Source organism: Camelina sativa, chromosome 2, assembly GCF_030686135.1.
Source record: "Camelina sativa cultivar CO46 ecotype springtype chromosome 2, ASM3068613v1".
Lineage (NCBI taxonomy): Eukaryota > Viridiplantae > Streptophyta > Magnoliopsida > Brassicales > Brassicaceae > Camelina > Camelina sativa.
The window spans coordinates 23798406-23822084 of NC_141881.1; the positions used below are offsets into that span (position 1 = coordinate 23798406).

The 23679-nt window shown below is 38.0% G+C and overlaps 3 protein-coding genes, 1 long non-coding RNA gene and 1 pseudogene across 7 annotated transcripts; 2 read left to right on the forward strand and 3 right to left on the reverse strand.

Moving 5' to 3' along the window:
* The first annotated feature begins 2290 nt into the window (after nt 1–2290).
* On the forward strand, nt 2291–3710 carry LOC147949132 (uncharacterized; annotated as a pseudogene). The gene is made up of 4 exons (XR_015568984.1): nt 2291–2311; nt 2396–2683; nt 2763–2991; nt 3228–3710. The product of XR_015568984.1 is annotated as an uncharacterized LOC147949132 (transcript).
* Nucleotides 3711–5680: 1970 nt separating this feature from the next.
* Nucleotides 5681–6775, reverse strand: LOC104730637 (uncharacterized). Its single transcript, XM_010449840.2, has one exon. It carries the CDS (start codon nt 6773–6775, stop codon nt 5681–5683), a length of 1095 nt encoding a protein of 364 aa, XP_010448142.2.
* Nucleotides 6776–7388: 613 nt separating this feature from the next.
* Nucleotides 7389–15865, reverse strand: LOC104730658 (trafficking protein particle complex II-specific subunit 130 homolog). Of its 2 annotated transcripts, none has more exons than XM_010449858.3 (21): nt 15298–15865; nt 14483–14712; nt 14043–14224; nt 13654–13837; nt 13261–13351; nt 12829–12989; nt 12631–12720; nt 12371–12532; nt 12060–12121; nt 11735–11825; nt 11334–11497; nt 10961–11174; nt 10324–10869; nt 10023–10235; nt 9493–9883; nt 9315–9405; nt 9114–9198; nt 8815–9001; nt 8088–8389; nt 7800–7890; nt 7389–7707 (listed from the first exon to the last, which is right to left on the reverse strand). In XM_010449858.3, exons 1-21 carry the CDS (start codon nt 15359–15361, stop codon nt 7529–7531), a joined length of 3780 nt encoding a protein of 1259 aa, XP_010448160.1. In that variant the 5' UTR covers nt 15362–15865; the 3' UTR covers nt 7389–7528. The 2 variants fall into 2 exon arrangements, with proteins under 2 accessions (XP_010448160.1, XP_087344406.1); XM_087488280.1 differs by having other exon boundaries at nt 10961–11169; nt 15298–15762.
* LOC104730647 (universal stress protein PHOS32) lies at nt 15794–18179 on the forward strand. Of its 2 annotated transcripts, none has more exons than XM_010449851.2 (3): nt 15794–16679; nt 17751–17808; nt 17935–18179. In XM_010449851.2, exons 1-2 carry the CDS (start codon nt 15974–15976, stop codon nt 17756–17758), a joined length of 714 nt encoding a protein of 237 aa, XP_010448153.2. In that variant the 5' UTR covers nt 15794–15973; the 3' UTR covers nt 17759–17808; nt 17935–18179. The 2 variants fall into 2 exon arrangements, with proteins under 2 accessions (XP_010448153.2, XP_087344416.1); XM_087488290.1 differs by having other exon boundaries at nt 15841–16679; nt 17751–17818.
* Nucleotides 18180–20147: 1968 nt separating this feature from the next.
* Nucleotides 20148–21193, reverse strand: LOC104754930 (uncharacterized). The gene is made up of 3 exons (XR_015582201.1): nt 20968–21193; nt 20530–20711; nt 20148–20326 (listed from the first exon to the last, which is right to left on the reverse strand). It is a non-coding gene; the product is annotated as an uncharacterized LOC104754930 (long non-coding RNA).
* Between the last annotated feature and the right edge of the window lie 2486 nt (nt 21194–23679).

Genomic DNA, 23679 nt, shown 5'->3' on the forward strand with positions numbered 1-23679 from the left:
ACATGTATTAGGGTTACATGTGTTTAATTAAGTTAGAGTAGTGAAGGTTGTATATATTTACAAAAACATATAAAAATTATTATGTTTGATATTTTATCAAAACTAAACTCTTAAATGAGAGTATACATGATCAAAGGGTCATGTCTAATATGTTTTTGGTTATAAAATCTTAACACAAAATTATACTAATATTTTATTGTCACAAAGACGTCACAAATTGAGACTATATTGTGACTGAACTTATATTTTGCGACTGTTTTGTCACTAAAGTGATTGTGCATCTGTTTTTGTCAGTCGCAATAGAGTCTTAAAGTACAACGGTTTAGCGAGTATCTTACATTAATTTTAGAATTTTACAAATTTGAGTACAAAAAATATCAACTTATACATTTCTACTTATATGTGACATCTAATATTTACTAAATTTCTATAATCACATAAATAAAACACCAAATTAGACAATTATGTTTATATCCTCCAACACATGTATTAGAATTACATGTGTTTAATTAAGTTAAAGTAGTGAAGGTTGTATATATTTACAAAAACATATAAAAATTATTATGTTTGATATTTTATCAAAACTAAACTCTTAAATGAGAGTATACATGATCAAAGGGTCATGTCTAATATGTTTTTGGTTATAAAATCTTAACACAAAATTATACTAATATTTTATTGTCACAAAGACGTCACAAATTGAGACTATATTGTGACTGAACTTATATTTTGCGACTGTTTTGTCACTATTTAGATTGTGCATGTCAACAAATTGAGACGTGTAGGTGTCTGGGTTTATAATTTGCGACTGTTCTGCCACTAAGTATAGTTTTTGTTTAATGTTTACGACAGTCACAAAGTAGTCTTAAAGTACCACTACTTTCTTACGGATTAAAATTTCTCCAAATTTTAGTGAAAATTATTAGCGGTAATTATTCCCCCCAGTTTAATTATTCCCCCCCATCAAATTGAACACTCTTAGTAAATATCGAAACCCTCATAATTTCCCGAAACCCTCTTTTTTCTTTTCTCTCTGTCTTTTCGTTTTCTAATCTACTGAAATTCCGACTTCTTCTCCGACTTCTTCTCCGACTTCTGTTCCGATGAAATCCGGCGGTGGTGGTCGTGGATCTGGCGGTGGTGGTCGTAGATCTGGCGGTGGTGGTCATGGATCTGGCGGCGTTGCGAGACGAAGTAGAGATGTCGCTTCGTCGTCTCACTCCTCTAACCCTTCCTCTCACAACGAAAATTCTTCACACTCCCAACAATCTCAACCGTCGCTTCCATCTCGGTATACGCAAGCATCATTTCCCCAGTATCCTCGAGAAGCTTCTCCTCAGCCACAACAACCAGGCTTTCAACAACAGCTCCACTCCCAGATGCAGCAGCCACCACCACCGCATGCTCATGTTCCGGTGTATCAACAGGTGGCTCCTCAGAATCCGGGATACAACCAGCCGCTTCACAATGGTGGATATCAACCACCGCTTCACCATCCGGCTTATCCACCGCCGCTTCAGGATCTGGGGTTTCTGCCGCCGAATCCTCAGAATCCGGTGTATCAACCGCCGGCTCCTCCGAATCAAGGATTCCAACCGCCGCCGCCTCCGAATCAGGACGGTCAAGAGCATCCACCACCGGCTCAGAATCAAGACTTCCAACAGCAACTGGATGAGTTGCTTGCACTTCCTGGTCGACACCATCTCCCGATATTGAGTCCGCATCCCATCCCCGACACTCAAAGCATATGGTAAAATATTTTTTTCTTTTATTTTATCATTTGATTATTATTTTGATAAATAAGTAAAATATTTATCATTTGATTATCATTTTATCATTTGGTAAAATATTTTTTTCTTTTATTTTATAATTTGATTATCGCATTGCTCCCATTTGAATAACGCTTTGTGTGTTGTGTTATCGTTTAGATAAAATAAGTAGATTATTGTTTGGTTCAGTTTCTTATTGTTTTCAAAGTTTGGTTCGTTTTCTTAGTTGTTTTCAAAGTTTCTAAATTGTTTTCAAAGTTTGTTGTGTTGTGTTGTATTGTGTTGTGAAGTTTAGTTCAATTTCCATTAGATTATTGTGTTGTGATCCATTCGCTTATGTTTGATGGCTTATATTTTATAACTTAACACTCTCATATTTATGTAACAGGTTTGGACGAGACAAAGGAAAGCTATCTCGTGTTATTTCTGGGATTTTAAGGAGAAAGTTCGATGGTCCATACTTCAGCTGGAAGGTTACGCCATTACACATACGGGAGAGATATTTTAGATCCTTTACGGTAATGAGTTTCTTTTTAGACACAGTTTCTTTTTTTACTAAACTAAGTCAATGAGTTTGTCTTTTGTTTACTTACTTGACACTTACTTTACATTGTTGTACTGTGTAGAGGAAATACAATTGGGATGTTGCGATTACTGAGCTTGTGAGAGAAGGATTTGTGAAGATAGCGAAAAACAGAATGAAAGGAATTGTAAGTCAAGCAAAGACGTATGATGAGCCACCGATTTGGATCAATCCTACACTTTGGAAACAAATGTGGGAGCATTGGGACACACCTGAAGCTAAGGAGAAGAGCTCTAATGCATCCCAAGCCCGTAATTCTGATCGTGACGGTCTTGGAATCCACAAACATCTATCCAGCCAGAAATCTTACTTGCGAATTCAACAAGAGTTGGTAAATGCTCTAAACTAACTCTAATTATTTCATTTAAATATTTCAGTATCCACAATTAACATTTTTCTATCCATTGTAGGAAGAAAAGTTGGGACGTCCTGTCTCGCTTGGAGAGGTGTTTGTCGCAACACATACAAAGGCAGATGGAAGTTTTTATTCAGAAGGCCAAACAAGTTGTGGAGACATATGAGAAGAACATAGAGGAGGTAATGTCTCAAATGGAGTCTGATGTTACAGACCACTCCTCGCCAGATTCTCCTCATGCAACCCTCCTCCCCATTCAAGAAAAAGATGACATTTTCTTAAAGGTAATTTCCAGTACAATTGTCTTTGTTGTGCCTATCATAATTGTCTTATTTTGCTAAGCTAAGTATCTGATTTTGATTGATGCTTAAGAATCCTTGATATTGATATACTTTTGATTGATGCTTGAGAATACTCGATGTTGATTATCTGGGTTTGTGTGATATTTCTATCTGGGTTTGTGTGATATTTCTGTTTGTTATGTTTGTTTTGTGAATGATCATCTCTTCTTTTGTCTTAGTGTACTGTAACGAATGCCAAGGGAACCCCCTTTGGACTTGGAAGTCTCTCGGAGATAATCACCAAAGGGAAAAGAAAGGCTACTTATCCAAGCTCTAGTCCAGATTCGCTGTTAGAGATTCAAGAACAACTCCAGGTTGCTCGTCGTAAGCTCGCTGATCAAGATGAAGAAAATGCTCGACGTGCCAGAGAAGATGCTAGACGTGATGAGGAGCAACGTGACGCTCAAAACCGCATTGCAACCTTGGAGATGCTCGTATCCTACTTGAAGACTAGTGATCCGGGGGTTGCAGAATTCTTGTCTACTCAACCACCAGCCAATGCGCCATTAACCACAGCAGCACCAGCAACCAACATCACTCCAGCCACTGCGACCAATGTCAACCAACCTGCAACAACCACTTCAGGAGCTAGTTCACCATCTACTTCACCTGCGACTGCACCAACCACTTCACCTTTGTCAGTATCATCCTCTCATGCTTAACAAACTAATTCTATCTCTTTTAAGCCTCTATAACTATTTTTTGGATTGTGTAGTAGTGTTTCTAGATCCTTAGCCTAAAACTATTTTCTGTATATGATCGTTGAATGATTTGTATGTTTTTTGTTAAGATCATTCAAATCAGGATTTTAATTTAAATTCAGGTTTTTTTTTTCAAAATTTATTGTATACTGTCCCAAATTACTAGGTATATTTTCACTGATTTGCGACCATTTATAATTTAAATAAACACAAACAAAGTACCAAATTTGTTGTGTATATGTCACGATTTTGGGACTAAAAAAACTTAGTCTTCAGTCCGTCACAAACAATTCTGACTCCTTTGCGACTATCTTGTGACTAAACAGCGACTATTTTAGGACCAAAATTCAGATTTTTAAAGTTTACTGTGGTATTAAGTCAGTCTTCCAAACGTAGCTAATTTGTGACTACCATGTCGTCTGAAAGAAGTCGTCTATTACGACTGCCAAAGCGAGTCACTATACTGTCGTTAATTACGACGGTATATTCCGGTCTGTCCGTAGTCGCCAATTACGACTGCGCCAGTGAGTCACTATAGAGTCGTTCATTACGACGGTACGTTTCGGTCTGTCCGTAGTCGCTAATTAACGACCATAACCTTTGTCTCCAATGCGTCGCAAATAAGGGACTAGTTTGCGACCAAAACAATTTGCGACCAAATATAACAGTCCTTCAATAGTTGCACATACCGACTTAGCGACTGATTTGAGACGATTCCAGTAGTCCCAAACGCCGTGTTTTCGTGTAGTGTTTAGAGAATTAACGAACCATAAGTCGGAAGTAAAATCTTAGCAAAAAAGTTGGTTCATTCGATTTGATTTATTCACAAACCCAAATAGGGATATCAGAAAGTAAAACCGGTTTTTATTTTCTTTTTTCGGAACATTGTAAATAAAATAGCTCAAGACAAGACTTAAAAAAAATCTTAGTCCTTGCAAATAAATAAGTAGCTGTAAATGGCACTATTAGTGTGTTCGACCAAAACTAATAAGATACTACAAAGCAAAATATCTCAGTCATATTGAGCCTTCTTAAGAAAATAAAAGTGCCTAATATAAGTTTTTAAGTTTTGGTCACCAAAAAAAAAGAAGACATCCAATTCAAATTATTTAACTTACTCAACAATTACGAATTTATTTGTAGAGTAAAATTGAAACAAAACTTACTAAAAATTTAACTCACTTTCTTTATTTCTCTTTTTTCTACTCAATTTACCTTTAGTTTTGACCCTATAATTAAGTTTCTGTATTGCTCATTCTTTGCTTCTAATTCTTTTATTTGAACAGGCTTTTATACTTCTGATCATCAGGACTTTTGATTTACTTTGGAAGGTCCAAATGTTTGACCAAATAGTAGTGTGAGTAAAGGGACTCTATATTTTTATCAGCAATACTTCCGCTTTGACCCTATAAATTAAGTTTCTGTGTTGTTCACTAATTCTTTAAATACACGAGAGCATGCTGCAAACAGAACCACTTTCATTTGATCCTTCCATGGCGGACGACGACTTTGGAGATGACTTATACACCCTATAACACTAACAGATGTTCGTAACTTGCTAGTCATACAGATAGACATAAGAACAAAAATCAAACTAAGTTACTTAGTTGCATTGGCAGAGTCGATAGGTGAAGTTGATAAGAGCTTGTTTTCTCTGTTTAAAGCTTACGTAGACATGTATATAGACAATGTAAGTATGTAACATATCATTTTTTATTACAATATATGTAACTTCAGCGAGCCAATACCAACAAAACGACTTTTAAAGTGAAGGGGCAAATTCAATATTATGAATTTCAGAAAGTTCAAAACTGGAACAACAAAAGCCACATACATAAAATTAGCTATGATCTGTTACACCAACTACTCGTGAAGATAAGGTTCTTATTCTGGATTCAGGACTCGGACTCAATTCTCAAAGTAGTAGCTAGCTAGACTATATTTTGAGGTGGAATATGATAAGGGGCCACCGACGTATAGTTTACACTTCTGATAGAAGTTGAAGAATAATGAAGATTGACAATGGCCCTTTCGTCGACATCCAAGAGTTCGATGCTGTTAGGGCACATGCCCGGAAAGGAACTAGCAGGGACACAAAAAGGTTCACACTTTGAGATGAAAATGCAAAGACCTCCTATGTCTTGAGTGTAAATAGCGTTTCCTTCTTCCTCAAGCTTGAACACCATTAGAGCTCTCGTTTTCATTTTCACCCTACCATTGGCGGTGGCCTTCCTGTACAACTTAACCAAGAACGTTTCACCAGTGGATCGTGACTCCACCAAGTGTTCGCTCGTGCAACACGAATGCAAGCGCTCCTGCTTGCTCCTGGTCAGCTCGGGAAGGTTTTGAAATCGCAACCTCTGAATCTTTGGTTTGTTCGTGTGTTTACCGAGATCCCATGATCCAATCAGGTGTCCTCCAGAACCGAGTAGGCAAAACATATCATCTCTCTTGCAAAACATGACACGGGAGGGGAAGAAGCAGGGGTTTTCAATTCTAACGTTGGTCCAACCAGTTTTACTTTGAGCGGGTCTGCAAAAGCTGAGTTGCGGTCCCAAGAACTTGACAGCCACAACACAGTCTTCATCCTCGGGAGAAGGTGAGGACATGGCTACGTTGGTTACAACTTGGGTTTGGCAACCAGGCAGAGTCACAAGAGGAGGCAGGGGAATGCGTTTAGGATTTGTATCCGATGCAACCGGGTTTAAATCATCTTGTAGACGCACCACGCCGTCCTTAAAGGTAGCTACCCAGCCATTAGATGCCCCTATTGTTACAGTTGCATCATTCTCCTCCACCAGCTCCGTAGGCACCTTCTTTTCCAAATCAACGCAGCACTTTCCATTAGCATTCATAATCACGAGATTATTAAGACCCTCTCCACAATAACGAGCGGTGATGATGGTACAAGGTGGCGTTTGCCGCAAGGAAGTTGAGAAACCATTAGACAGAATCAGAAGAGAGTATCTTATCAACCCAGGTTTCCCACAGCAGAGCTTCGGTAGCCGGCTAAGAAGAAGAGACATGATGAAAACCCTAATTTTAAAAATTGGTACTCTTCCCCACCTAAAAAAACCCTACATTAATTAATACAGAGGAAATGGCCTTGCCCACCAAGTTTGTCGATATTGTGGAGTATTGAAACAAATCTACTTGAATCACCTAGAGTATATACTGTACATAAAAGGTTTATTACCACGTCAGCCAAAATTCAGGTTTAAGTAAATGTTTTTTTTGTAATGCCTAAAATAACTTATCATGCATCTACCACTGGTCTCACTTATTTATCTTGGTCCTCTTCGCCACACTTACGATAAAAGAAACATGAAAATAAATACGTACTACCCTATTTTAATTTATGCTTTTGGACGAAATGTACAAAGAAAATAAAGGTGCTCCTGCTGTGATGGTAATGTATGTATGTGAACATCTCCATTCAAAAGTAATTTGTATTTAATTGCAAATCTTCTATTGTGCAAACTTCTAGTATGTGAATAGGAAACATTGAGAATAATAACAGCAGGAGACAAAAAAAAAAATCCATATACACATGGACATGGATGCCCGAATATTTAAATGCCTTGTTGATCAAAATATAAGCAAAACTCAGAAATCCGCACGCAGAGTACACGGTTTAAATATAAGAAAAAACCACTCTTATCATTGCTATTCCCATGAACTCAATTCTCTGATATTTATATGATCGCAAACCAATAAAATTACATAGAAACAATGTTCTCTTAAAAAAGACATTTATAAAAAGAGCGAGCTTCTATTAATTACTTGACAGGGATGCAGTAGGAAGAACTTAGAAGTGGAGGCAAGACGCATACCAAGTGAGGACCCGGTGGATTGCTGCTTACATTTGCTTCTTCTACATTTGGCAACCCCAGTTGAGGAGGGCGGACATAACCCGCAACTAACGGGACACACAGTATAGATATTACTACTCTTGAACCTGTAATATTGTTACCAGAAAGAACATATCATCACTTGGATGCAAAGTGTTTCTTGCACTAATACAAGTAAGAAGAAGCAAATATTACTTACCTTGCTCCTCTGAGAGAGAGACATGGCCTCTCTTCCTACCAGCGATCATCCAATTCTCCGAATTTGCATTGACTTCATACAACACCTCATCCTTGTGTAAATAAAACAATAATAGTTGATGAACATGCCGATATTTTAATGAAAAAGAGCTAACGATTTAAAGGGAAATTCTGGTGAATTAGAAAATGTTAGTGATTGATGGTGACAGCAATCAAAACTCTTACGAAAAAGTAATATTTTGTTTAAATAGGAAGCTATATCAACTAGTTCGATCTGGACATCACTTACATGTTGTTGTTCGACGGCTTCCCTTTCTTTGAGATCTTTAAGCCTTTCCACTCTCCACTGCATGGTGATAAGTTTCCCGACCCTAAGCCCATCAGAAGAAAGGGGAAGGAATCCAACTGTGAGGCAAGGATCAAGCACTGGACGTTGCAAAACAATAGCACTCTTGAACACCAAATCTCTCCCTTCAGTATCAGTTCCAGAGTTATCTGCATCCACTGGCTTGTGTGCCCCAGCTGCTCTATCTCCATGGATTCCATATTTGATATTCAGAATGCTCTCTGGTAGTTGCAAATCTTTCCCTTCTGTCGTATAAACAATTAGTTAGTTTGCAGTTAATAAAACTGATTATATTCCTCTGTTTTCATATGCAAATCCCAATGTATGGTTATAGCCACACATAAAAGGCAATCACCCAAATACTAGCATAATTTGATATAAAGCATCCTGATTGTAGGCTCACAGAAAACACGATCTGTGCAACGTAGATATGCTTAATGAAACGATTTATGGAAGAGAAGAGAAGAAAGAGTTCAGGGGTATGACATGTTCTATTAAGTGGACTAAGCCATTGTCGAATTCTCTTGCCAAATCTATATAAGAATACGTTTTGTCCAGAAATCATAAAGAGCTGCAAATGGCGTTATTAGTTAAAGTGTGTTTGACCAATAGTAAGATATAAAGTAAAAACCTCAGTCATATTAACCGTTCTTCAAAAGGATATGAATACCTGATGACATAGTCTTGTCTAGGCATAAACTGAACACGACTGCTGCTCTAGATCCTGGAGACACAACAAGCGGAAAGAACGTTGAAGTCGGTCTTCCATCATTTTGTCCATGAACAAATCCATCTTGAAGATCAAGCCAAGCATCAAGAACTATCAAGTTCGCCTTGACTAGGGAGTGTAGCATGACCTGTAGATAGAAATTAATTCACTAATAATCTTGGCTGGACGTGAATTAGATTGAGCGAACTGAGAGCTTAAGGATAAGATTTCTAAATTTTAAAAGAGCTAAAGTTGGCTACCTGCAAAACCAAAGTACCATCATTGCATTTGTTTGCCACCCTTGTGGTCACATCAAATGGGTCGGTGAAATGTGCAGCTATGGTTCTGCTCACATAACAAAAGCAGAAGAAAGTATGATGAGAAAAAGAATGTTTCAGTCGGGTCAAACCTCTGATGCGGATAAACAATGATCAAGATTTGCCACACCAAGGAAGAAATACCTCTCAAATATCTGGTTATGATGAACCCCAAACTCAAGTTTCAAAGCTACAGTTCTCATTCCCTCTAAAATATCTTGTTTCAGCGGATTGACTGTTAGCACAAAAGAAAATATGATCATTGGCCAGAGGATGTGACACAAACATGTAATAATCAGAAAATCATTTTTTTACTGCAAACCTGAAGATGACCCTCTAGCAAGCTTCTCACTCAATGCACGAACAGGGACCCATAGTATAGAACTCACATTGCTTGCCCAATCTGAAAACACTATTTTACCATCGCAAAGATTAAGCACCTCTGAATCCCGTACCGGAGAGACAGGACTATCTTCTACCAAAACATCAGCTTTTGATGAACTAGCATCACAATCCGTGTCCATGTAACTCTCCATCTCAATGCCATACGAGTCCTCAATCTTTAGCCCTGGACCAGTATCAATGTGCAAGATGGCGCCTTTAAGTGAGTAAGCAATTGGACGTACTATGATACCAATCCATTGGGCTTCATTTATTAGCAGCGCAGAAGATACAGCTGCAGCAAGATCGACCAGAGCTCTTGGTTTGGAAACCTAAAGAATAAGAAGTCTATCGTATCAACAAAGGAAACAAGTGTGCATAAGAGTATCACTACTCATGCATATAATCAATGATTCTTTATCATTCCAAAAGCAGTAGTAACTAATATCTTAAAACTGGGAGATCATGTACCTTCAGGATAGGTCTTGTTGGCTTTTCATAACTCATGAAGTCATCACTATCTGCGGGACCACCCTTTGAAAAGCTGTGAGACCTGAATCTCAAGCGCCCAATCTGGCCAGTAACGACTCCCAAGACATAGGAACCAGGTTTTTGTGGAGGCAAAGAAAAAGTGATAGTATTCCTTCCGGGCTTTAGCACAGTTGCAGCGGAACTCTTTAAAGCCTGAAACCCATTCCATATACAAAGTTCATAAGAATGAGAAATTTGATAGAGGAAAAGAACGAGAAATTCATGTCTAATGGAGGCAAACCTGGCCGCCTTCGTCAGTGTTGTTGGTGGCTACCAAAGTAAGACTAAGCGAATCAAGGGTGATATCATCAGGAAAGCCACTCCACACAGTAACAGATAGATTCCCAGGGTCTCCATCACACAGCTGAAGTGGAGGGCCAGTGTTTCCAGAAAACGTGATCAACGATGACACATCTAAGGGAACTGGGTTCTTCATTTCACTGTGTGCAAGAGTAAGAACCTCGGACTGAAAAGCTTGCCGCTCCTTGGACGAGAATAAACCTTTATCCAGCGAAAGTAGTCTAACACAAGATGACATGTACCCAGCTTGATCGTTAAGAATCTTTTGACACTCAGCTAAATTAGGTAAGACTTCTGCCAATAAATCTTGCCATCCTTCACCCGCATAAAGGGCACAAACTTTTTCATAAGAGTTTGCAGCCAAATCATATTTTCCGTGCTTGAAGCAGACAGCTGCAATTTCCCCATCAAGAACGACTCCATGTCTCTTCCACCAAGAACGGTGATAGTTTTCGGCAGCACCTTTAGTTAGGTTAAGATATTTATTCTGCCACAACAAAACTTATACATGAGAAGGTAGAAGAAAGAGCAGCATAAATATCAGAAGCTTCCCTGCCCTTATGGTATTAGCATGCTACCTCAAAATCCTGAATAGATGACAATTTCTTCAACAAATCATTATCTGAAATGGTAAGTCGCAGAGCGTGCTCAGCTGCAACAAAAATTTCAGCAAGCCGCATAGGCCTATCTAGGGGACTCTCAAAATTTCCAGGTGAAGAATTTGTTCTCGACATAGGAGCTGCTTGTACTTTAAGAGATGAAGGTGTTCTCGGAGATGCTTCTAAACCTGATCTGTCGGAATATATAAACATATCATTTTAGTTCCTCAAAGAATAACAGAAAGTGATGATTTGCAATACTTCCTGGAAACTTTGAAGATATATGAGATTAAGTGTTAAAACACTTGAAAGTACGAACGGCTAAAGAACAGAATTTTATAAATTTCATTACCCTTCGGTAAAACTTGGGCGCCCATCAAATATTTCAGGAATATTTCCAGTAGAAAGAGAAGCCCTTCTTCTGTTAGCCACACGCAAAAGGACAGATGGTTCAAGAGGTAAAGCTTTCTGTTGAATACCAAAGTGCTTGGTCCTTAAAGTTGCTTGGAGAATAGTCTGTACCAAAACAAGGAGATAAGTATTCTTAAAACATTAACAAATAGTAAATATAGTTACGCAGACCTAGATCTCACATATACAACATTTATAAACAATACTCTGGTAAACAAAATTATGCCAGTGTCCACAAGAGGTCATGCAAGTACAGTTTAGCAACAATGTAAAGCATGAGATTGGCTACAATACGAATGTTATCAAATAGATAACACATCACGCGGCATATGTAGATTATACCTTTTCTTTTTCAAGGACCTCAGAGGAAGCATCTTGTGGAAGAGATGGCCAGACTGCCGGTTTTGGCCAAGGCAGCATACTGAGACAAGCACTGCCCATAAAAATGTGTTGGAGTTACTACTTAACATCATCAGCATAGCCTAATCCCAAAGAGAAAGAAAAATTGACACGCTTTTTGAGCAAACAAAGAAATGCTCTGTTTTTTTTAAAGTGAGACATACTTCCACACTAATTAGGTAATCCTTTCTCAACGGGAAGTCACTGGAGAATTAGTTCATCTATTTAACAAGTAAATGCACATGCTGCAACAAAAATAGACCCGTACCTGTTCAGTGGACTTTTTTCGATGTCTGTTCCATATCCTATCAGATATCCAAGTCTCATGAACTGCCATGATCAGAAAGGTATCAGCACTCAAATATAATTTTCATATTAGATTTTATATGCAACCAACAAAACAACTGTTTATGTGCTTGGACATAAAGAAACTAGTATGGCATCACATAAGACAATTAGCGAACTGTGACATAGACAAATGCAAAATCACTTCAACAGAAACTGAAAGAGGATGTCAGATGGGAAGAGAAACAAGGGGTTTATTCATTATACAAATTTTAAAAGCAAGCAGATTTCTACCTTAACCCGTGAAAGTGAATAGAGATCACCCTGAAGACGGTAGAATTCCTTCTCTATATCAGGTGCAACCACTCCATCATGGTGATGAGAAGCAGTTGCTTCAATCAGCGCTAAACATGCAGTAATTACCCAAACTTCCCGCATACAGAAGGGCAGTACACTCTACAAAAGTAAAAAAAGACGAGAGAAAACAAGGTCGGTCAAATCAACAAATCAGAAGTATGATAATAAGCGTGTTTTTTAGTTACAGTATAGGCTACCTCATGGAGGGTTAAGGCCTTTGCAAAACTAATAACAAAAGAGTATCCCCTCGATGCAACTTCAAAAGGACGATTCAATTTGAACAACAGCTGCAAAGAACCACAAAGGGGTAAGCTAATGAAAAAATTATTAAAGTAAAGCTACAATTGTGAAAGCAGAAAAGGACACTCAATATGATGGCTCTCGTGTTCACCAACCCTAGATTGACAGGCAAAGAGATACTGTCTAAACTCGAATTCTCTAAAAGAATCATCTTGCACAATCTGTGTCAATGGTTTGCTTCCTGGTTTCAACAGCGCAGCTTGGTCATCTTCACTGTCGAATCCTCCAAAATCCCTCTGTTTCCCAGGCATATTCACTGCATTGAAGGTAATGCATGATAGATTATTTGTTAAGAAAAAATATCGGAAAAAGTAATCAGTTTGTTGGATGAATATTGTTCCCAAATGCTTTAAAAGATAAAGATAGATGTCAGGTTTGTCAAGAACTAAGAATATAAAACTACATATAATCTATCTTCCTGCTACAACTTAACAAATGCAAAATAATAAATATACCAAATAGACAAAAACATGGATTTTTTATTGCCACGGATCTGCAAGAGAAAGATACAAAGGTAGGCAAAGAACCTGTTTCCAAATAGCAGAGCTCTAGTTCATCATATTCACGTAATGCATCCTCATGAAGATGAGCCATCTCAAATATGAAAGCCAAACTTTCCTGAGATAGCATAGAACAGTAAGACCTTTAAGAAAAACATTGTGACCTTTAAGAAACTGAGAGAAGTTTCATCTCAAATGTGACTGCAACGACCAAAGGTGATTTCTAGGTTTAACAGATGGGAATTCTTCTCATACTTCTATGGAAACAACAAAAGGGGGACATAAATCTCCATCAGGGACTTAATTAAAACAGTATCAAATCTAACTACAAAAAAGAAGAAACAGGACTTTAAACCATTTTATTCATCTACATAGAAGCCACATTTCACTTTCCTTTGAGAAATTGAGAAGAGAGCTAACCTTCAAGATGAAAAAGTTACAAAAGTTCCATATTGGCATAAACCGCTGCTCACTGAGCTTGCGTATCTCATCCTCGTAGAATTGTGCGCGCCTATCCAAGGTATTCCTGATGCACTCGGTAATCTTTAATTCCAGATCCTCCCAAAAGTTTCCGTCAGGGCCATGTACATCCAGCTTACAGCACCTTAAAAGCATTGCCGAAATTATCAAATGAAGACTATGTATGGCATGCAAAATTAATTAAAACTGATTAACCTAATACTTTTATTAGAACTATAGTAGGAGCAATCAAGTCTCATTAGGAATCTGGCACGGTGTTTTTTTTGGTTCTTGCCTACTTGTATCGAAGCAAAAAAAACATAAAACACAGACTAATCTACATTGCTTACCTTTCTCTCTTTTTTGAACTGAACTCAACTTCAAGCTTCGCATATACTTTCTTGACAGACTTAGTTGCTTGATCATTACTTGGATGAGCTTTAGATACAAATACAATAAACCATTCCCTCTCATCATTTTGAACAATTAATTTCAGACGTGGTTTGAGAATGTTTTTAAACTCATCAAGATCCTGCAAGGTCAAAAGTATGCTCAGAAAAGCTAGAAGACCAAAATTGTCGAACCACATAAGTGATAAATCTAACCTAGTCCAGAAATCATATACAATACTAACGGTGCCTACTCTCTATACATAGGTTCTTGTCTCTTATAGCAAAAGGAAAATAGAAACGAATATCATCTTTGTTTCATATTCTGGCAAGTGACTACTCGCCACTTCCAAGAGTGATACAGAGAAACGAGATAAACAAGATATCAACAAGACAAGTACCTCACACGTCACAAGAACTATAGTTGCATAAGGTTCTCGAAACCAGAACAAATATTGCTCCTGCGGGAATCGACTACGAAGTCTCGCGTCTGTAGTTAATATGAATTCGACCGGCAAGTTCTCAATAAAAACCGGATTTCGAGTCTTGTTTGTCAAGAACGCTCTTTTTAATGGCTGATGTTCTTCAAATAAACCTTTCACTGTAGGCCACAGATCAGACACATCTTCCACTGTAAAAGAAAATGCAAGCAAATACTATTACAACGAGTAAGATCACTGGCAAAGGGAACAACAAGAAAGAGAAGACATCTTAACACTAACGAACAAGTAGAGTTAAAGTTCAGAACAAAATAAATACTCATGATCAGTTCTCTCTCTTTCCAATTTCAGGAAAGGGTGCTCATTTCTAAGCACTTTTAGCTTCATATGAGTATACACTCTGACCAACCAATTACAAGTTATTGAATAAATATAATCACAAGTCCACAGTTCAAATAATTTAATCATATGATCTTCAACAACGGTATTACAATCTTCCCTTCTAACTCTCTTTAAGTATGGAGAAGCTCAAGAAGACTTCAAAATGAAGCAATTAACAACCAACTATCAAATTGTGGATACAGTATTTCATCGGATTCAAATTCATATCACCTGATTTGATCCTTCAACTACATTGAGAAACTTTCCACTAATATCTAACTAAGACATCGCAAAATGTGGCAAAAGTTAAAGAAAGAAAGATGCGAAGTAAGATCCTAATCGAATGTAGTAGTAAACGTATAGATTTGAAGAAATTGGGGAGAATTGAATTCTACCGGCGGCGACGAGACGATCGCAGGAATTCTTAATCGTCTGGAACTGAGCCAAGTAGTTCGCCATCTGATTCACCGATCTAGACGGAACATATGAGTCTTCAAGCTGCAGACGATGGTACTGAGTCTTATATGATAAGGAGGAGGAGGAGGATGAAGATTTAAGCGGAGAATCAGGTTATGCCGGCGGTACAAGAACTTCCGGTGGTAAGTTCGTCGTCTTCGGTAAGTCCCGGCGACGGAGATCTGGTGGTGAAAAGGAGGCGACGGGATTTAGATCTTAAAACACCTCCGATGTATCACAATTTGAACTACTTAAATCTGAGTCACTGATCTTACTAGTGACTATTTAGCTAATTCACTATGAATAATATATTGTTTTCCAAAAATACCACCAAAGTAACACTAAATTTTAACATTCAAAATTAAATCCTAAATACTAAAACTTATCTTTTAAAAATTAACTATAAATCTAAAATATCTAAAAGTGTGATATTTTGATGATAGCTGCAGATAGAAGAAACAAAAACAAAATAAAAAGAAAAGAATAGTATTAAAGAATTCGAGAAAACACGCTTCTTTATTATTCTTCTCCGTTAAAAGAGAGAAACCTCTCTGAGACTCTCAATTCGTTTTTTTCACTTTCCGACGAACAAAACAAATATCTCTGAGTAAAATCATGAATCCAGATTCCGATCATCCTCAGCTTCCCAACATCAAGATCCATCACCCTCCATCACCACGTCACTCTCACCACCACCACTCCTCTTCAACTCCCTCCTCCGCCGCAACTCCAACTCCAACCGCCGGAGCTCGTCGTAAAATCGGAGTCGCCGTTGATCTCTCCGAAGAGAGTTCGTTCGCCGTTCGTTGGGCTGTAGATCACTACATCCGTCCCGGAGACGCCGTTGTTCTTCTCCACGTTTCTCCAACCTCCGTCCTCTTCGGTGCCGATTGGGGACCTCTCCCTCTCAAAACTCAACCTACTGTTGAAGATCCAAACGCTCAATCTCAGCCTAGCCAGGAGGATTTTGATGCTTTTACTTCATCCAAAGTTGCGGATCTAGCTAAGCCGTTGAAGGAATTAGGGTTTCCGCATAAGATCCATATAGTGAAAGATCATGATATGAGGGAGAGACTGTGTCTTGAGATCGAGAGGCTTGGTCTTAGTGCTGTCATTATGGGAAGTAGAGGTTTTGGTGCTGAGAAAAGAGGAAGTGACGGCAAGCTTGGATCCGTTAGTGATTACTGTGTTCACCACTGTGTTTGCCCCGTTGTTGTCGTTAGATATCCTGATGATCGTGATGGACCTGTCCCTGTTGTTACTGTCAAGTCTGCTGGAGATGATGATCAAGATGTTGTTGCTCATCATCAACACATCAAAGGTTAGGGAACACATTAGATGCTTTCGTAGTCTGTTTGTTTTCATGGATGTTTCCGTATATATGTTAGATTTAGGTTCGATAGTGAGTGTTGTGAATATGTTGTGATTAGATTGCCATAGATGGTAAATACAGAAAAATTAGGTAGCTTAATTAAGATAACTATTTCGATTTAGTGCAAGTAGATATCCTTATGGAGCTGAATAAATCATATCAGTGTTTTAGATTAGAATACTCTTTACATTACTAATCTAGAAGAAAAATACTTTTGGCCCTTGGAGAATGAATGGTTTTTTAGGTGCTTTTGTTTCTTTGATTTTTCCCCTGTTGGGTTTAGTTTGAGGCGACATTGATTGTAATTAGCATGTCATGAAAGTATCATATATCTTGATTTAGAAAATGACAACTAGAAATTACCGTCTTCTAAGCTGCTATTTGTAATCTTGAATTCTTCTCATATTTCTGAATATATTTGCTGAAAATCAAATTGGGGCATTGTTCTGATAAAGCTGATATATGTAACTCTTGCATGCTCTTCATATTTCTGAAAGGAACCTTCAATGTGGGTGGAAGTTTCTGTTGTTGTTTTGCTCTGATCCGACTAGGAAATATTATTATAACGGGGATGTTTACAGAGAAAAAAACCTAGAAATGTATGGGGACTCATAGAAAGAATCTGGTTGTGTAATATGCAAAAAAGGTTATCTGTTACGACTAATGTGTATATCTAATGGAGATGTATTACCTTCTTACCTTTCTGATGAAAACTTGCTGAGTTCAGTAGATTGCTTCTTCAGTAAAAGGCAAATACTGGTGTTAATACTAGAACATTTGTAAAAAGAATCTGAATGTATACTGATAAGGTAAAAAGGCCATAATCTGAAGGTTACATATGTTATCTTCACCACACTGCATTACGACTTTACAACATATAAGCTGCATGGTTTATTAGTGATTCGTCTCTGTGTATCTTCAAACATTGAAATATCTTTTGTGAATAAAGGATTATTCCAGTAAATATATTATATATCCATGATCTGACCAAATGACGATGTTTCTGTGTTTCTACCACAGATGAGTGATGCTTCGTGGGATCTCGTCAGGTTCACCTCACCCTCTTCGCATCATCAAGGTAATATATTGTAAGCTTCTATTGTCTACATTAATCTCTGTCAGGTTCACATTAACGATTTCTGTAAGCTTATATTGCCTGCATTTATCTTGATTATTCTTCTTTCATGTGTTTGGGATTGAAAAGGTACACAAATCAAGCAAGGGTATTAGCGGAATGTCCGGAGGAGTGTTTTGAGTGTGTGTGACTAAGTTGATGGATTTCATTTGGTTATGTAATGCTTTCTACATCAAACATGAAGGAAGAAGAATGATTATGATTTTCTTTAATAAAGACTGGTAGTTTAGGTTTGTTCTATTGTGTGAGGTTGAATGTTGAGTCTGTTTAGATTTTAGTTAATGTTAAAATCAAATAAAGATCTGGTTGAATTATTATGGTTTTGGTTTGACTTTTTGGAATTTAGATAAATTATAAGGATTGAAGTTTTGAAAGATGGATGTCTCCAAAAGTTATTTTTAAAAAAAAAAAAAACACAAAATTGAAACACCAAAAAGTTATTAAGGCTAATTTATTTTGCAAATATAGAGTAGATGACTATAAATATCGGACATGTACAAGTAATTTCTTCCCGTTACGATTTTACTGTTGTGACATCAATAGATAAATTGACATAAGAAAACAGGTATGTGACATCAATAGATAAATTGGCTGTGCCAATCAAGTTCGGTTTTGGCCAAGGCAGCATACTGATACAAGCACTGCCCATAAAAATGTGTTGAGTTACTTAAACATCATCAGCATAGCCTAATCCCAAAGAGAAAGAAAAATCGACACGCTTTTTGAGCAAACAAAGAAATGCTCTGTTTTTTTAAAGTGAGACATATACTTCCTCACTAATTAGGTAATCCTTTCTCAACGGGAAGTCACTGGAGAATTAATTCTTCTATTTAACAAGTAAATGCACATGCTATAACAAAAATAGACCCGTACCTGTTCAGTGGACTCTTTTCTATGTCTGTTCCATACTTCCATGATCAGAAAGGTATCAGCACTCAAATATAATTGTCATATTAGATTTGATATGCAACCAACAAAACAACTGTTTATGTGCTTGGACATAAAGAAACTAAGAGACAATTATAGCGACAAAACAAATGCTTTAAGAGATAAAGATAGATGTCAGGTTTGTCAAAAACTAAGAATATAAAACTACATATTATCTATCTTCCTGGTACTAACTTAACAAATGCAAAAAAATAAAAATATACCAAATAGACAAAAACATGCAAGAGAAAGATACAAAGGTAAGAAAAGAACCTGTTTCCAAATAGCAGAGCTCTAGTTCATCATATTCACGTAATGCATCCTCATGAAGATGAGCCATCTCAAATATGAAAGCCAAACTTTCCTGAGATAGCATAGAACAGTAAGACCTTTAAGAAAACCATTGTGACCTTTAAGAAACTGAGAGAAGTTTCATCTCAAATGTGACTGCAAGGACCAAAGGTGATTTCTAGGTTTAACAGATGGGAATTCTTCTCATACTTCTATGGAAACAACAAAAGGGGGACGTAAATCTCCATCAGGGACTTAATTAAAACAGTATAAAATCTAACTACAAAAAAAGAAGAAACAGGATTTTAAACCATTTTATTCTTTTTTTTTGTATGAATGTTAAAATTATATTCACCAAAAAAAAACTGTTTTACAAATTAATGCATCATTGTAGCTGAATGTAGAGAAAGAAATCTAAATTTGTTGAAGAAACAACTGAATTAAAAAGGGTGAAGTTGGAACCAGAGCTGAAGACCATTCTCATAACCATGAACCGTCGACAAGGTGAGCAGCCTGTTACGGATGCTTTTGTCGATGAACCGGAAGAGACTGGACGAAGCAGTGGGAGCCGTACCATGCCGCCTAGCATTACGTTCGCGCCATAGACTATGTATCGAAATCTGGAAAGCGTAACGCAGAAGAAAACGATGGAGCCGAGGGATGGAGTCATCGAGTAGCAAAGAGGCCAAGTGATCCCAAACGACAGTGTACTTAGTCCCCAGCAGAGTTAGAGTCAGAGGAGACAAAACTTGAGAGGAGTAAGGACAGGTGAAGAAGAGGTGGTTTCGAGTTTCTTGCTGGCTGTTACAGAGAACGCAGGCACCATTTGCAGTAGCCGTCCATTGGACCAACTTATCACCCGTCGAGAGTCGGTTATGAAAAACTAGCCAAGTAACAAAGCTGTACTTCGGAGTAGAGTGAGTGAACCAAACCCCACTTGACCAAGCGCAATGAGGGTCCTGCTGACGGATTAGATGCCAAGTATCAGACGGAAACTTTTATTCATCTACATAGAAGCCACATTTCACTTTCCTTTGAGAAATTGAGAAGAGAGCTAACCTTCAAGATGAAAAAGTTACAAAAGTTCCATATTGGCATAAACCGCTGCTCACTGAGCTTGCGTATCTCATCCTCGTTGAATTGTGCGCGCCTATCCAAGGTATTCCTGATGCACTCGGTAATCTTTAATTCCAGATCCTCCCAAAAGTTTCCGTCAGGGCCATGTACATCCAGCTTACAGCACCTTAAAAGCATTGCAGAAATTATCATATGAAGACTATGTATGGCATGCATAATTAATTAAAACTGATTAACCTAATACTTTTATTAGAACTATAGTAGGAGCAATCAAGTCTCATTAGGAATCTGGTACGGTGTATTTTTGGTTCTTGCCTACTTGTATCGAAGCAAAAAAGCATAAAACACTGTCTAATGTACATTGCTTACCTTTCTCTCTTTTTTGAACTGAACTCAACTTCAAGCTTCGCATATACTTTCTTTACAGACTTAGTTGCTTGATCATTACTTGGATGAGCTTTAGATACAAATACAATAAACCATTCCCTCTCATCATTTTGAACAATTAATTTCAGACGTGGTTTGAGAATGTTTTTAAACTCATCAAGATCCTGCAAGGTCAAAAGTATGCTCAGAAAAGCTAGAAGACCAAAATTGTCGAACCACATAAGTGATAAATCTAACCTAGTCCAGAAACCATATACAATACAAACGGTGCCTGCTCTCTAGACATAGGTTCTTATCTCTTATTATAGCAAAGGAAAGTAGAAACGAATATCCTCTTTGCTTCATATTCTGGCAAGTGACTACTCTCCACTTCCAAGAATGATACAGAGAAACTATGGTTGCATACAGAGAAACAAGTACCTCACACGTCACAAGAACTATAGTTGCATATGGTTCTCGAAACCAGAACAAATATTGCTCCTGCGGGAATCGACTACGAAGTCTCGCGTCTGTAGTAAATATGAATTCAACCGGCAATTAAGTTCTCAATAAAAACCGGATTTCGAGTCTTGTTTGTCAAGAACGCTCTTTTTAATGGCTGATGTTCTTCAAATAAACCTTTCACTGTAGGCACAGATCAGACACATCTTCCACTGTAAAAGAAAATGCAAGCAAATACTATTACAACGAGTAAGATTACTGGCAAAGGGAACAACAAGAAAGAGAAGACATCTTAAAGGTCAGAAGAAAATAAATCCTCATGATCAGTTCTCTCTCTTTCCAATTTCAGAGAAATTCAGGAAAGGGTGCTCATTTTAGCAGGAAAAAAATGGGCTGAAAATAAAAGAAAATAATCTTGTACGGGAGTTCGAACTCATGATGGGTGAGACACATTAACACTCCTAACACCACTAGACTAACAAAGCTTTTAAGAAAATATAGCCGAATTTGCTATATAATATATAAGGCCACAAGCTGATGCTTCATTGGCTTGGCCTTTGGGCCGGTTCTGCGGTTGAGCCTACTTGTTTTAAAGAAGCTGTTGAGGATGATGTTTGGAATCATTCTATGACTGATGAGTATTCTGCACTTGTATTACAACATACTTGGGATGAGACTACACTTCCTCCGGGTAAAAAGGCGATTGGTAGCAAATAGGTCTACAAAATAAAGCATCATTCGAATGGGAAGATTGCTCGCTACAAATCACGTTTAGTCGCTCGTGGGAATCGTCAGCGTAAGGGTCTCGACTACACTGATATGTTTGCTCCAGTTGCTAAACCCACTACTGTACGAATGCTTCTTGAGATTGCTGCAGCTAAGAAATGGGAAATACACCAAATGGATGTTCACAACACTTTTTTACATGGAGAATTACATGAAGAAGTTTATATGAAGTTTCCCCCTGGGTTTGAAAGTTCTGATCCTTCCAAGGTTTGCCGTTTGCGTAAGTACATCTATAGGCTTAAACAGGCACCCCGCTGCTGGTATGCTAAGTTGAGTGATGCTTTGAAGAAGTATGGTTTCAAACAGAGAAAAACTGATTACTCACATTTTTCTTTTATCACTAGGAAGACTATTCTAGCATATCTTGATTTATGTAGATGTTGCTAGTAATGATCTCTCTACGATGCAGCGTTTTAAGAACTATCTAAGTCAATGCTTTCACATGAAAGACTTGGGGAAGCTCAAGTACTTTGTTGGCAATGAGGTTGCCCGCAATAACAACGGTATTTTTATTTCTCAATGAAATATGCTTTGGACATCATTGTGGAAACTGGTCTTCTTGGGTTTAAGCCGATTTCTACTCCTATTGAACTCAGTCACAAACTTCTTCGTGATACTAGTCCTTTCATTGATAACCCGAAAGCTTATCGCCGCTTGGTTGGTCATCTGATTTATCTAACTTTTACTCGACCAGAACTGTGTTATACGGTCCACATCTTGTCTCAGTGCATGAAGTCTCCTCGTCAAGCTCATTGGGAAGCTGCGTTGCGTACTATCCATTATCTCAAGGGTTCTCCTGGTCAGGGCCTTCTACTTCGCGCCGACTCTGATCTTCGTTTAACTGCTTACTGTGACGCGAATTGGAATGGTCGTATAGAAACACGACGATCTCTTAGTGCTTACATTGTTATACTAGGCTCTTTTCCGATTTCTTAGAAAACCAAGAAACAGGATGTTGTCTCCATGTCTTCAGCTGAGACGAATATCGTTCGATGGCTGTTACTTTGAAGGAGTTGAAATGGCTAAAGCAATTACTAGCTTTGTTTGGGGTTCTTCATCTTGCTTTGTGATAGTCAGTCGGCTTTGTACATTGCCGCAAACCCTTTTTCCATGAGCAAACCAAACATATTAAATCTGATTGCCACTTCGTTCGTGATGCTGTTCAAGCGAAACTGATTACTACGGACCATATTACTACTAAGGAACAACCTGCTGATATATTTACCAAGGCTCTTCCTGCTCCAACGTTCGAATATTTACTTTCCAAGTTGGCAATTCAGGATCTTTCACCGCCAACTTGAGGGGGGGAGGGGGTATAGAGATAAGTATACATACATATTGTTGTAATCTATATAATGTATAAGATCAGATCATATCCCTACAACTTAGGATCTCTCTCTTGTATAAATATTCTTGTACATCTATCAATAATACACACATTCTTACGTTCATAACACCTCTTTAGCCATCTCATCCTCTTGACTCTTATTCACCCTATCCTCTTTGCTTTTTGCGTGAGGGCTCGTTGCAAACTTCTCATTCCAAAACTCTTTCTTCAGATCAGAGAACTCTTTGAAGAGATGCTTGTCTCTTCCATGATCACCACCAACATAGTGAAACTTGCTCGTTTCAGCACTGAATTGATGATGCAGCACTTGAATGACTTCGTTGGTGACGACCACCTCTGGTTTCGGCACCAGTTTCTCCTCATAGTGGAGGTGCTCGACCACTCCATTGGCTCCAACCACCAACAGCTTGTTCCATTCAAAATGATCCGTCTTTCTCATCTCTTTCATCACCGTTGATAAGAACACATTAAACACTCTTTTGTAAGAAACCATGTTTGAAGGACATAGGCAGAAGAAGAAGAAGAAGAGTAGTGAGAAGAAAAGCAGAAGATGAAGA

What these genes read in the sequence shown, in the direction of transcription:
- LOC104730637 (XM_010449840.2), bottom strand. Translation starts at nt 6,775, where the DNA reads ATGTCTCTTCTTCTTAGCCGGCTACCGAAGCTCTGCTGTGGGAAACCT.
- LOC104730658 (XM_010449858.3), bottom strand. Translation starts at nt 15,361, where the DNA reads ATGGCGAACTACTTGGCTCAGTTCCAGACGATTAAGAATTCCTGCGAT. An exon ending in TAGTTCTTGTGACGTGTGAG is followed by an intron (nt 14,225 to 14,482) that starts GTACTTGTCTTG and finishes TTGACCTTGCAG; the next exon opens with GATCTTGATGAGTTTAAAAA. An exon ending in CATCTATTCAGGATTTTGAG is followed by an intron (nt 10,870 to 10,960) that starts GTAGCATGCTAA and finishes TTGTTGTGGCAG; the next exon opens with AATAAATATCTTAACCTAAC.
- LOC104730647 (XM_010449851.2), top strand. Translation starts at nt 15,974, where the DNA reads ATGAATCCAGATTCCGATCATCCTCAGCTTCCCAACATCAAGATCCAT.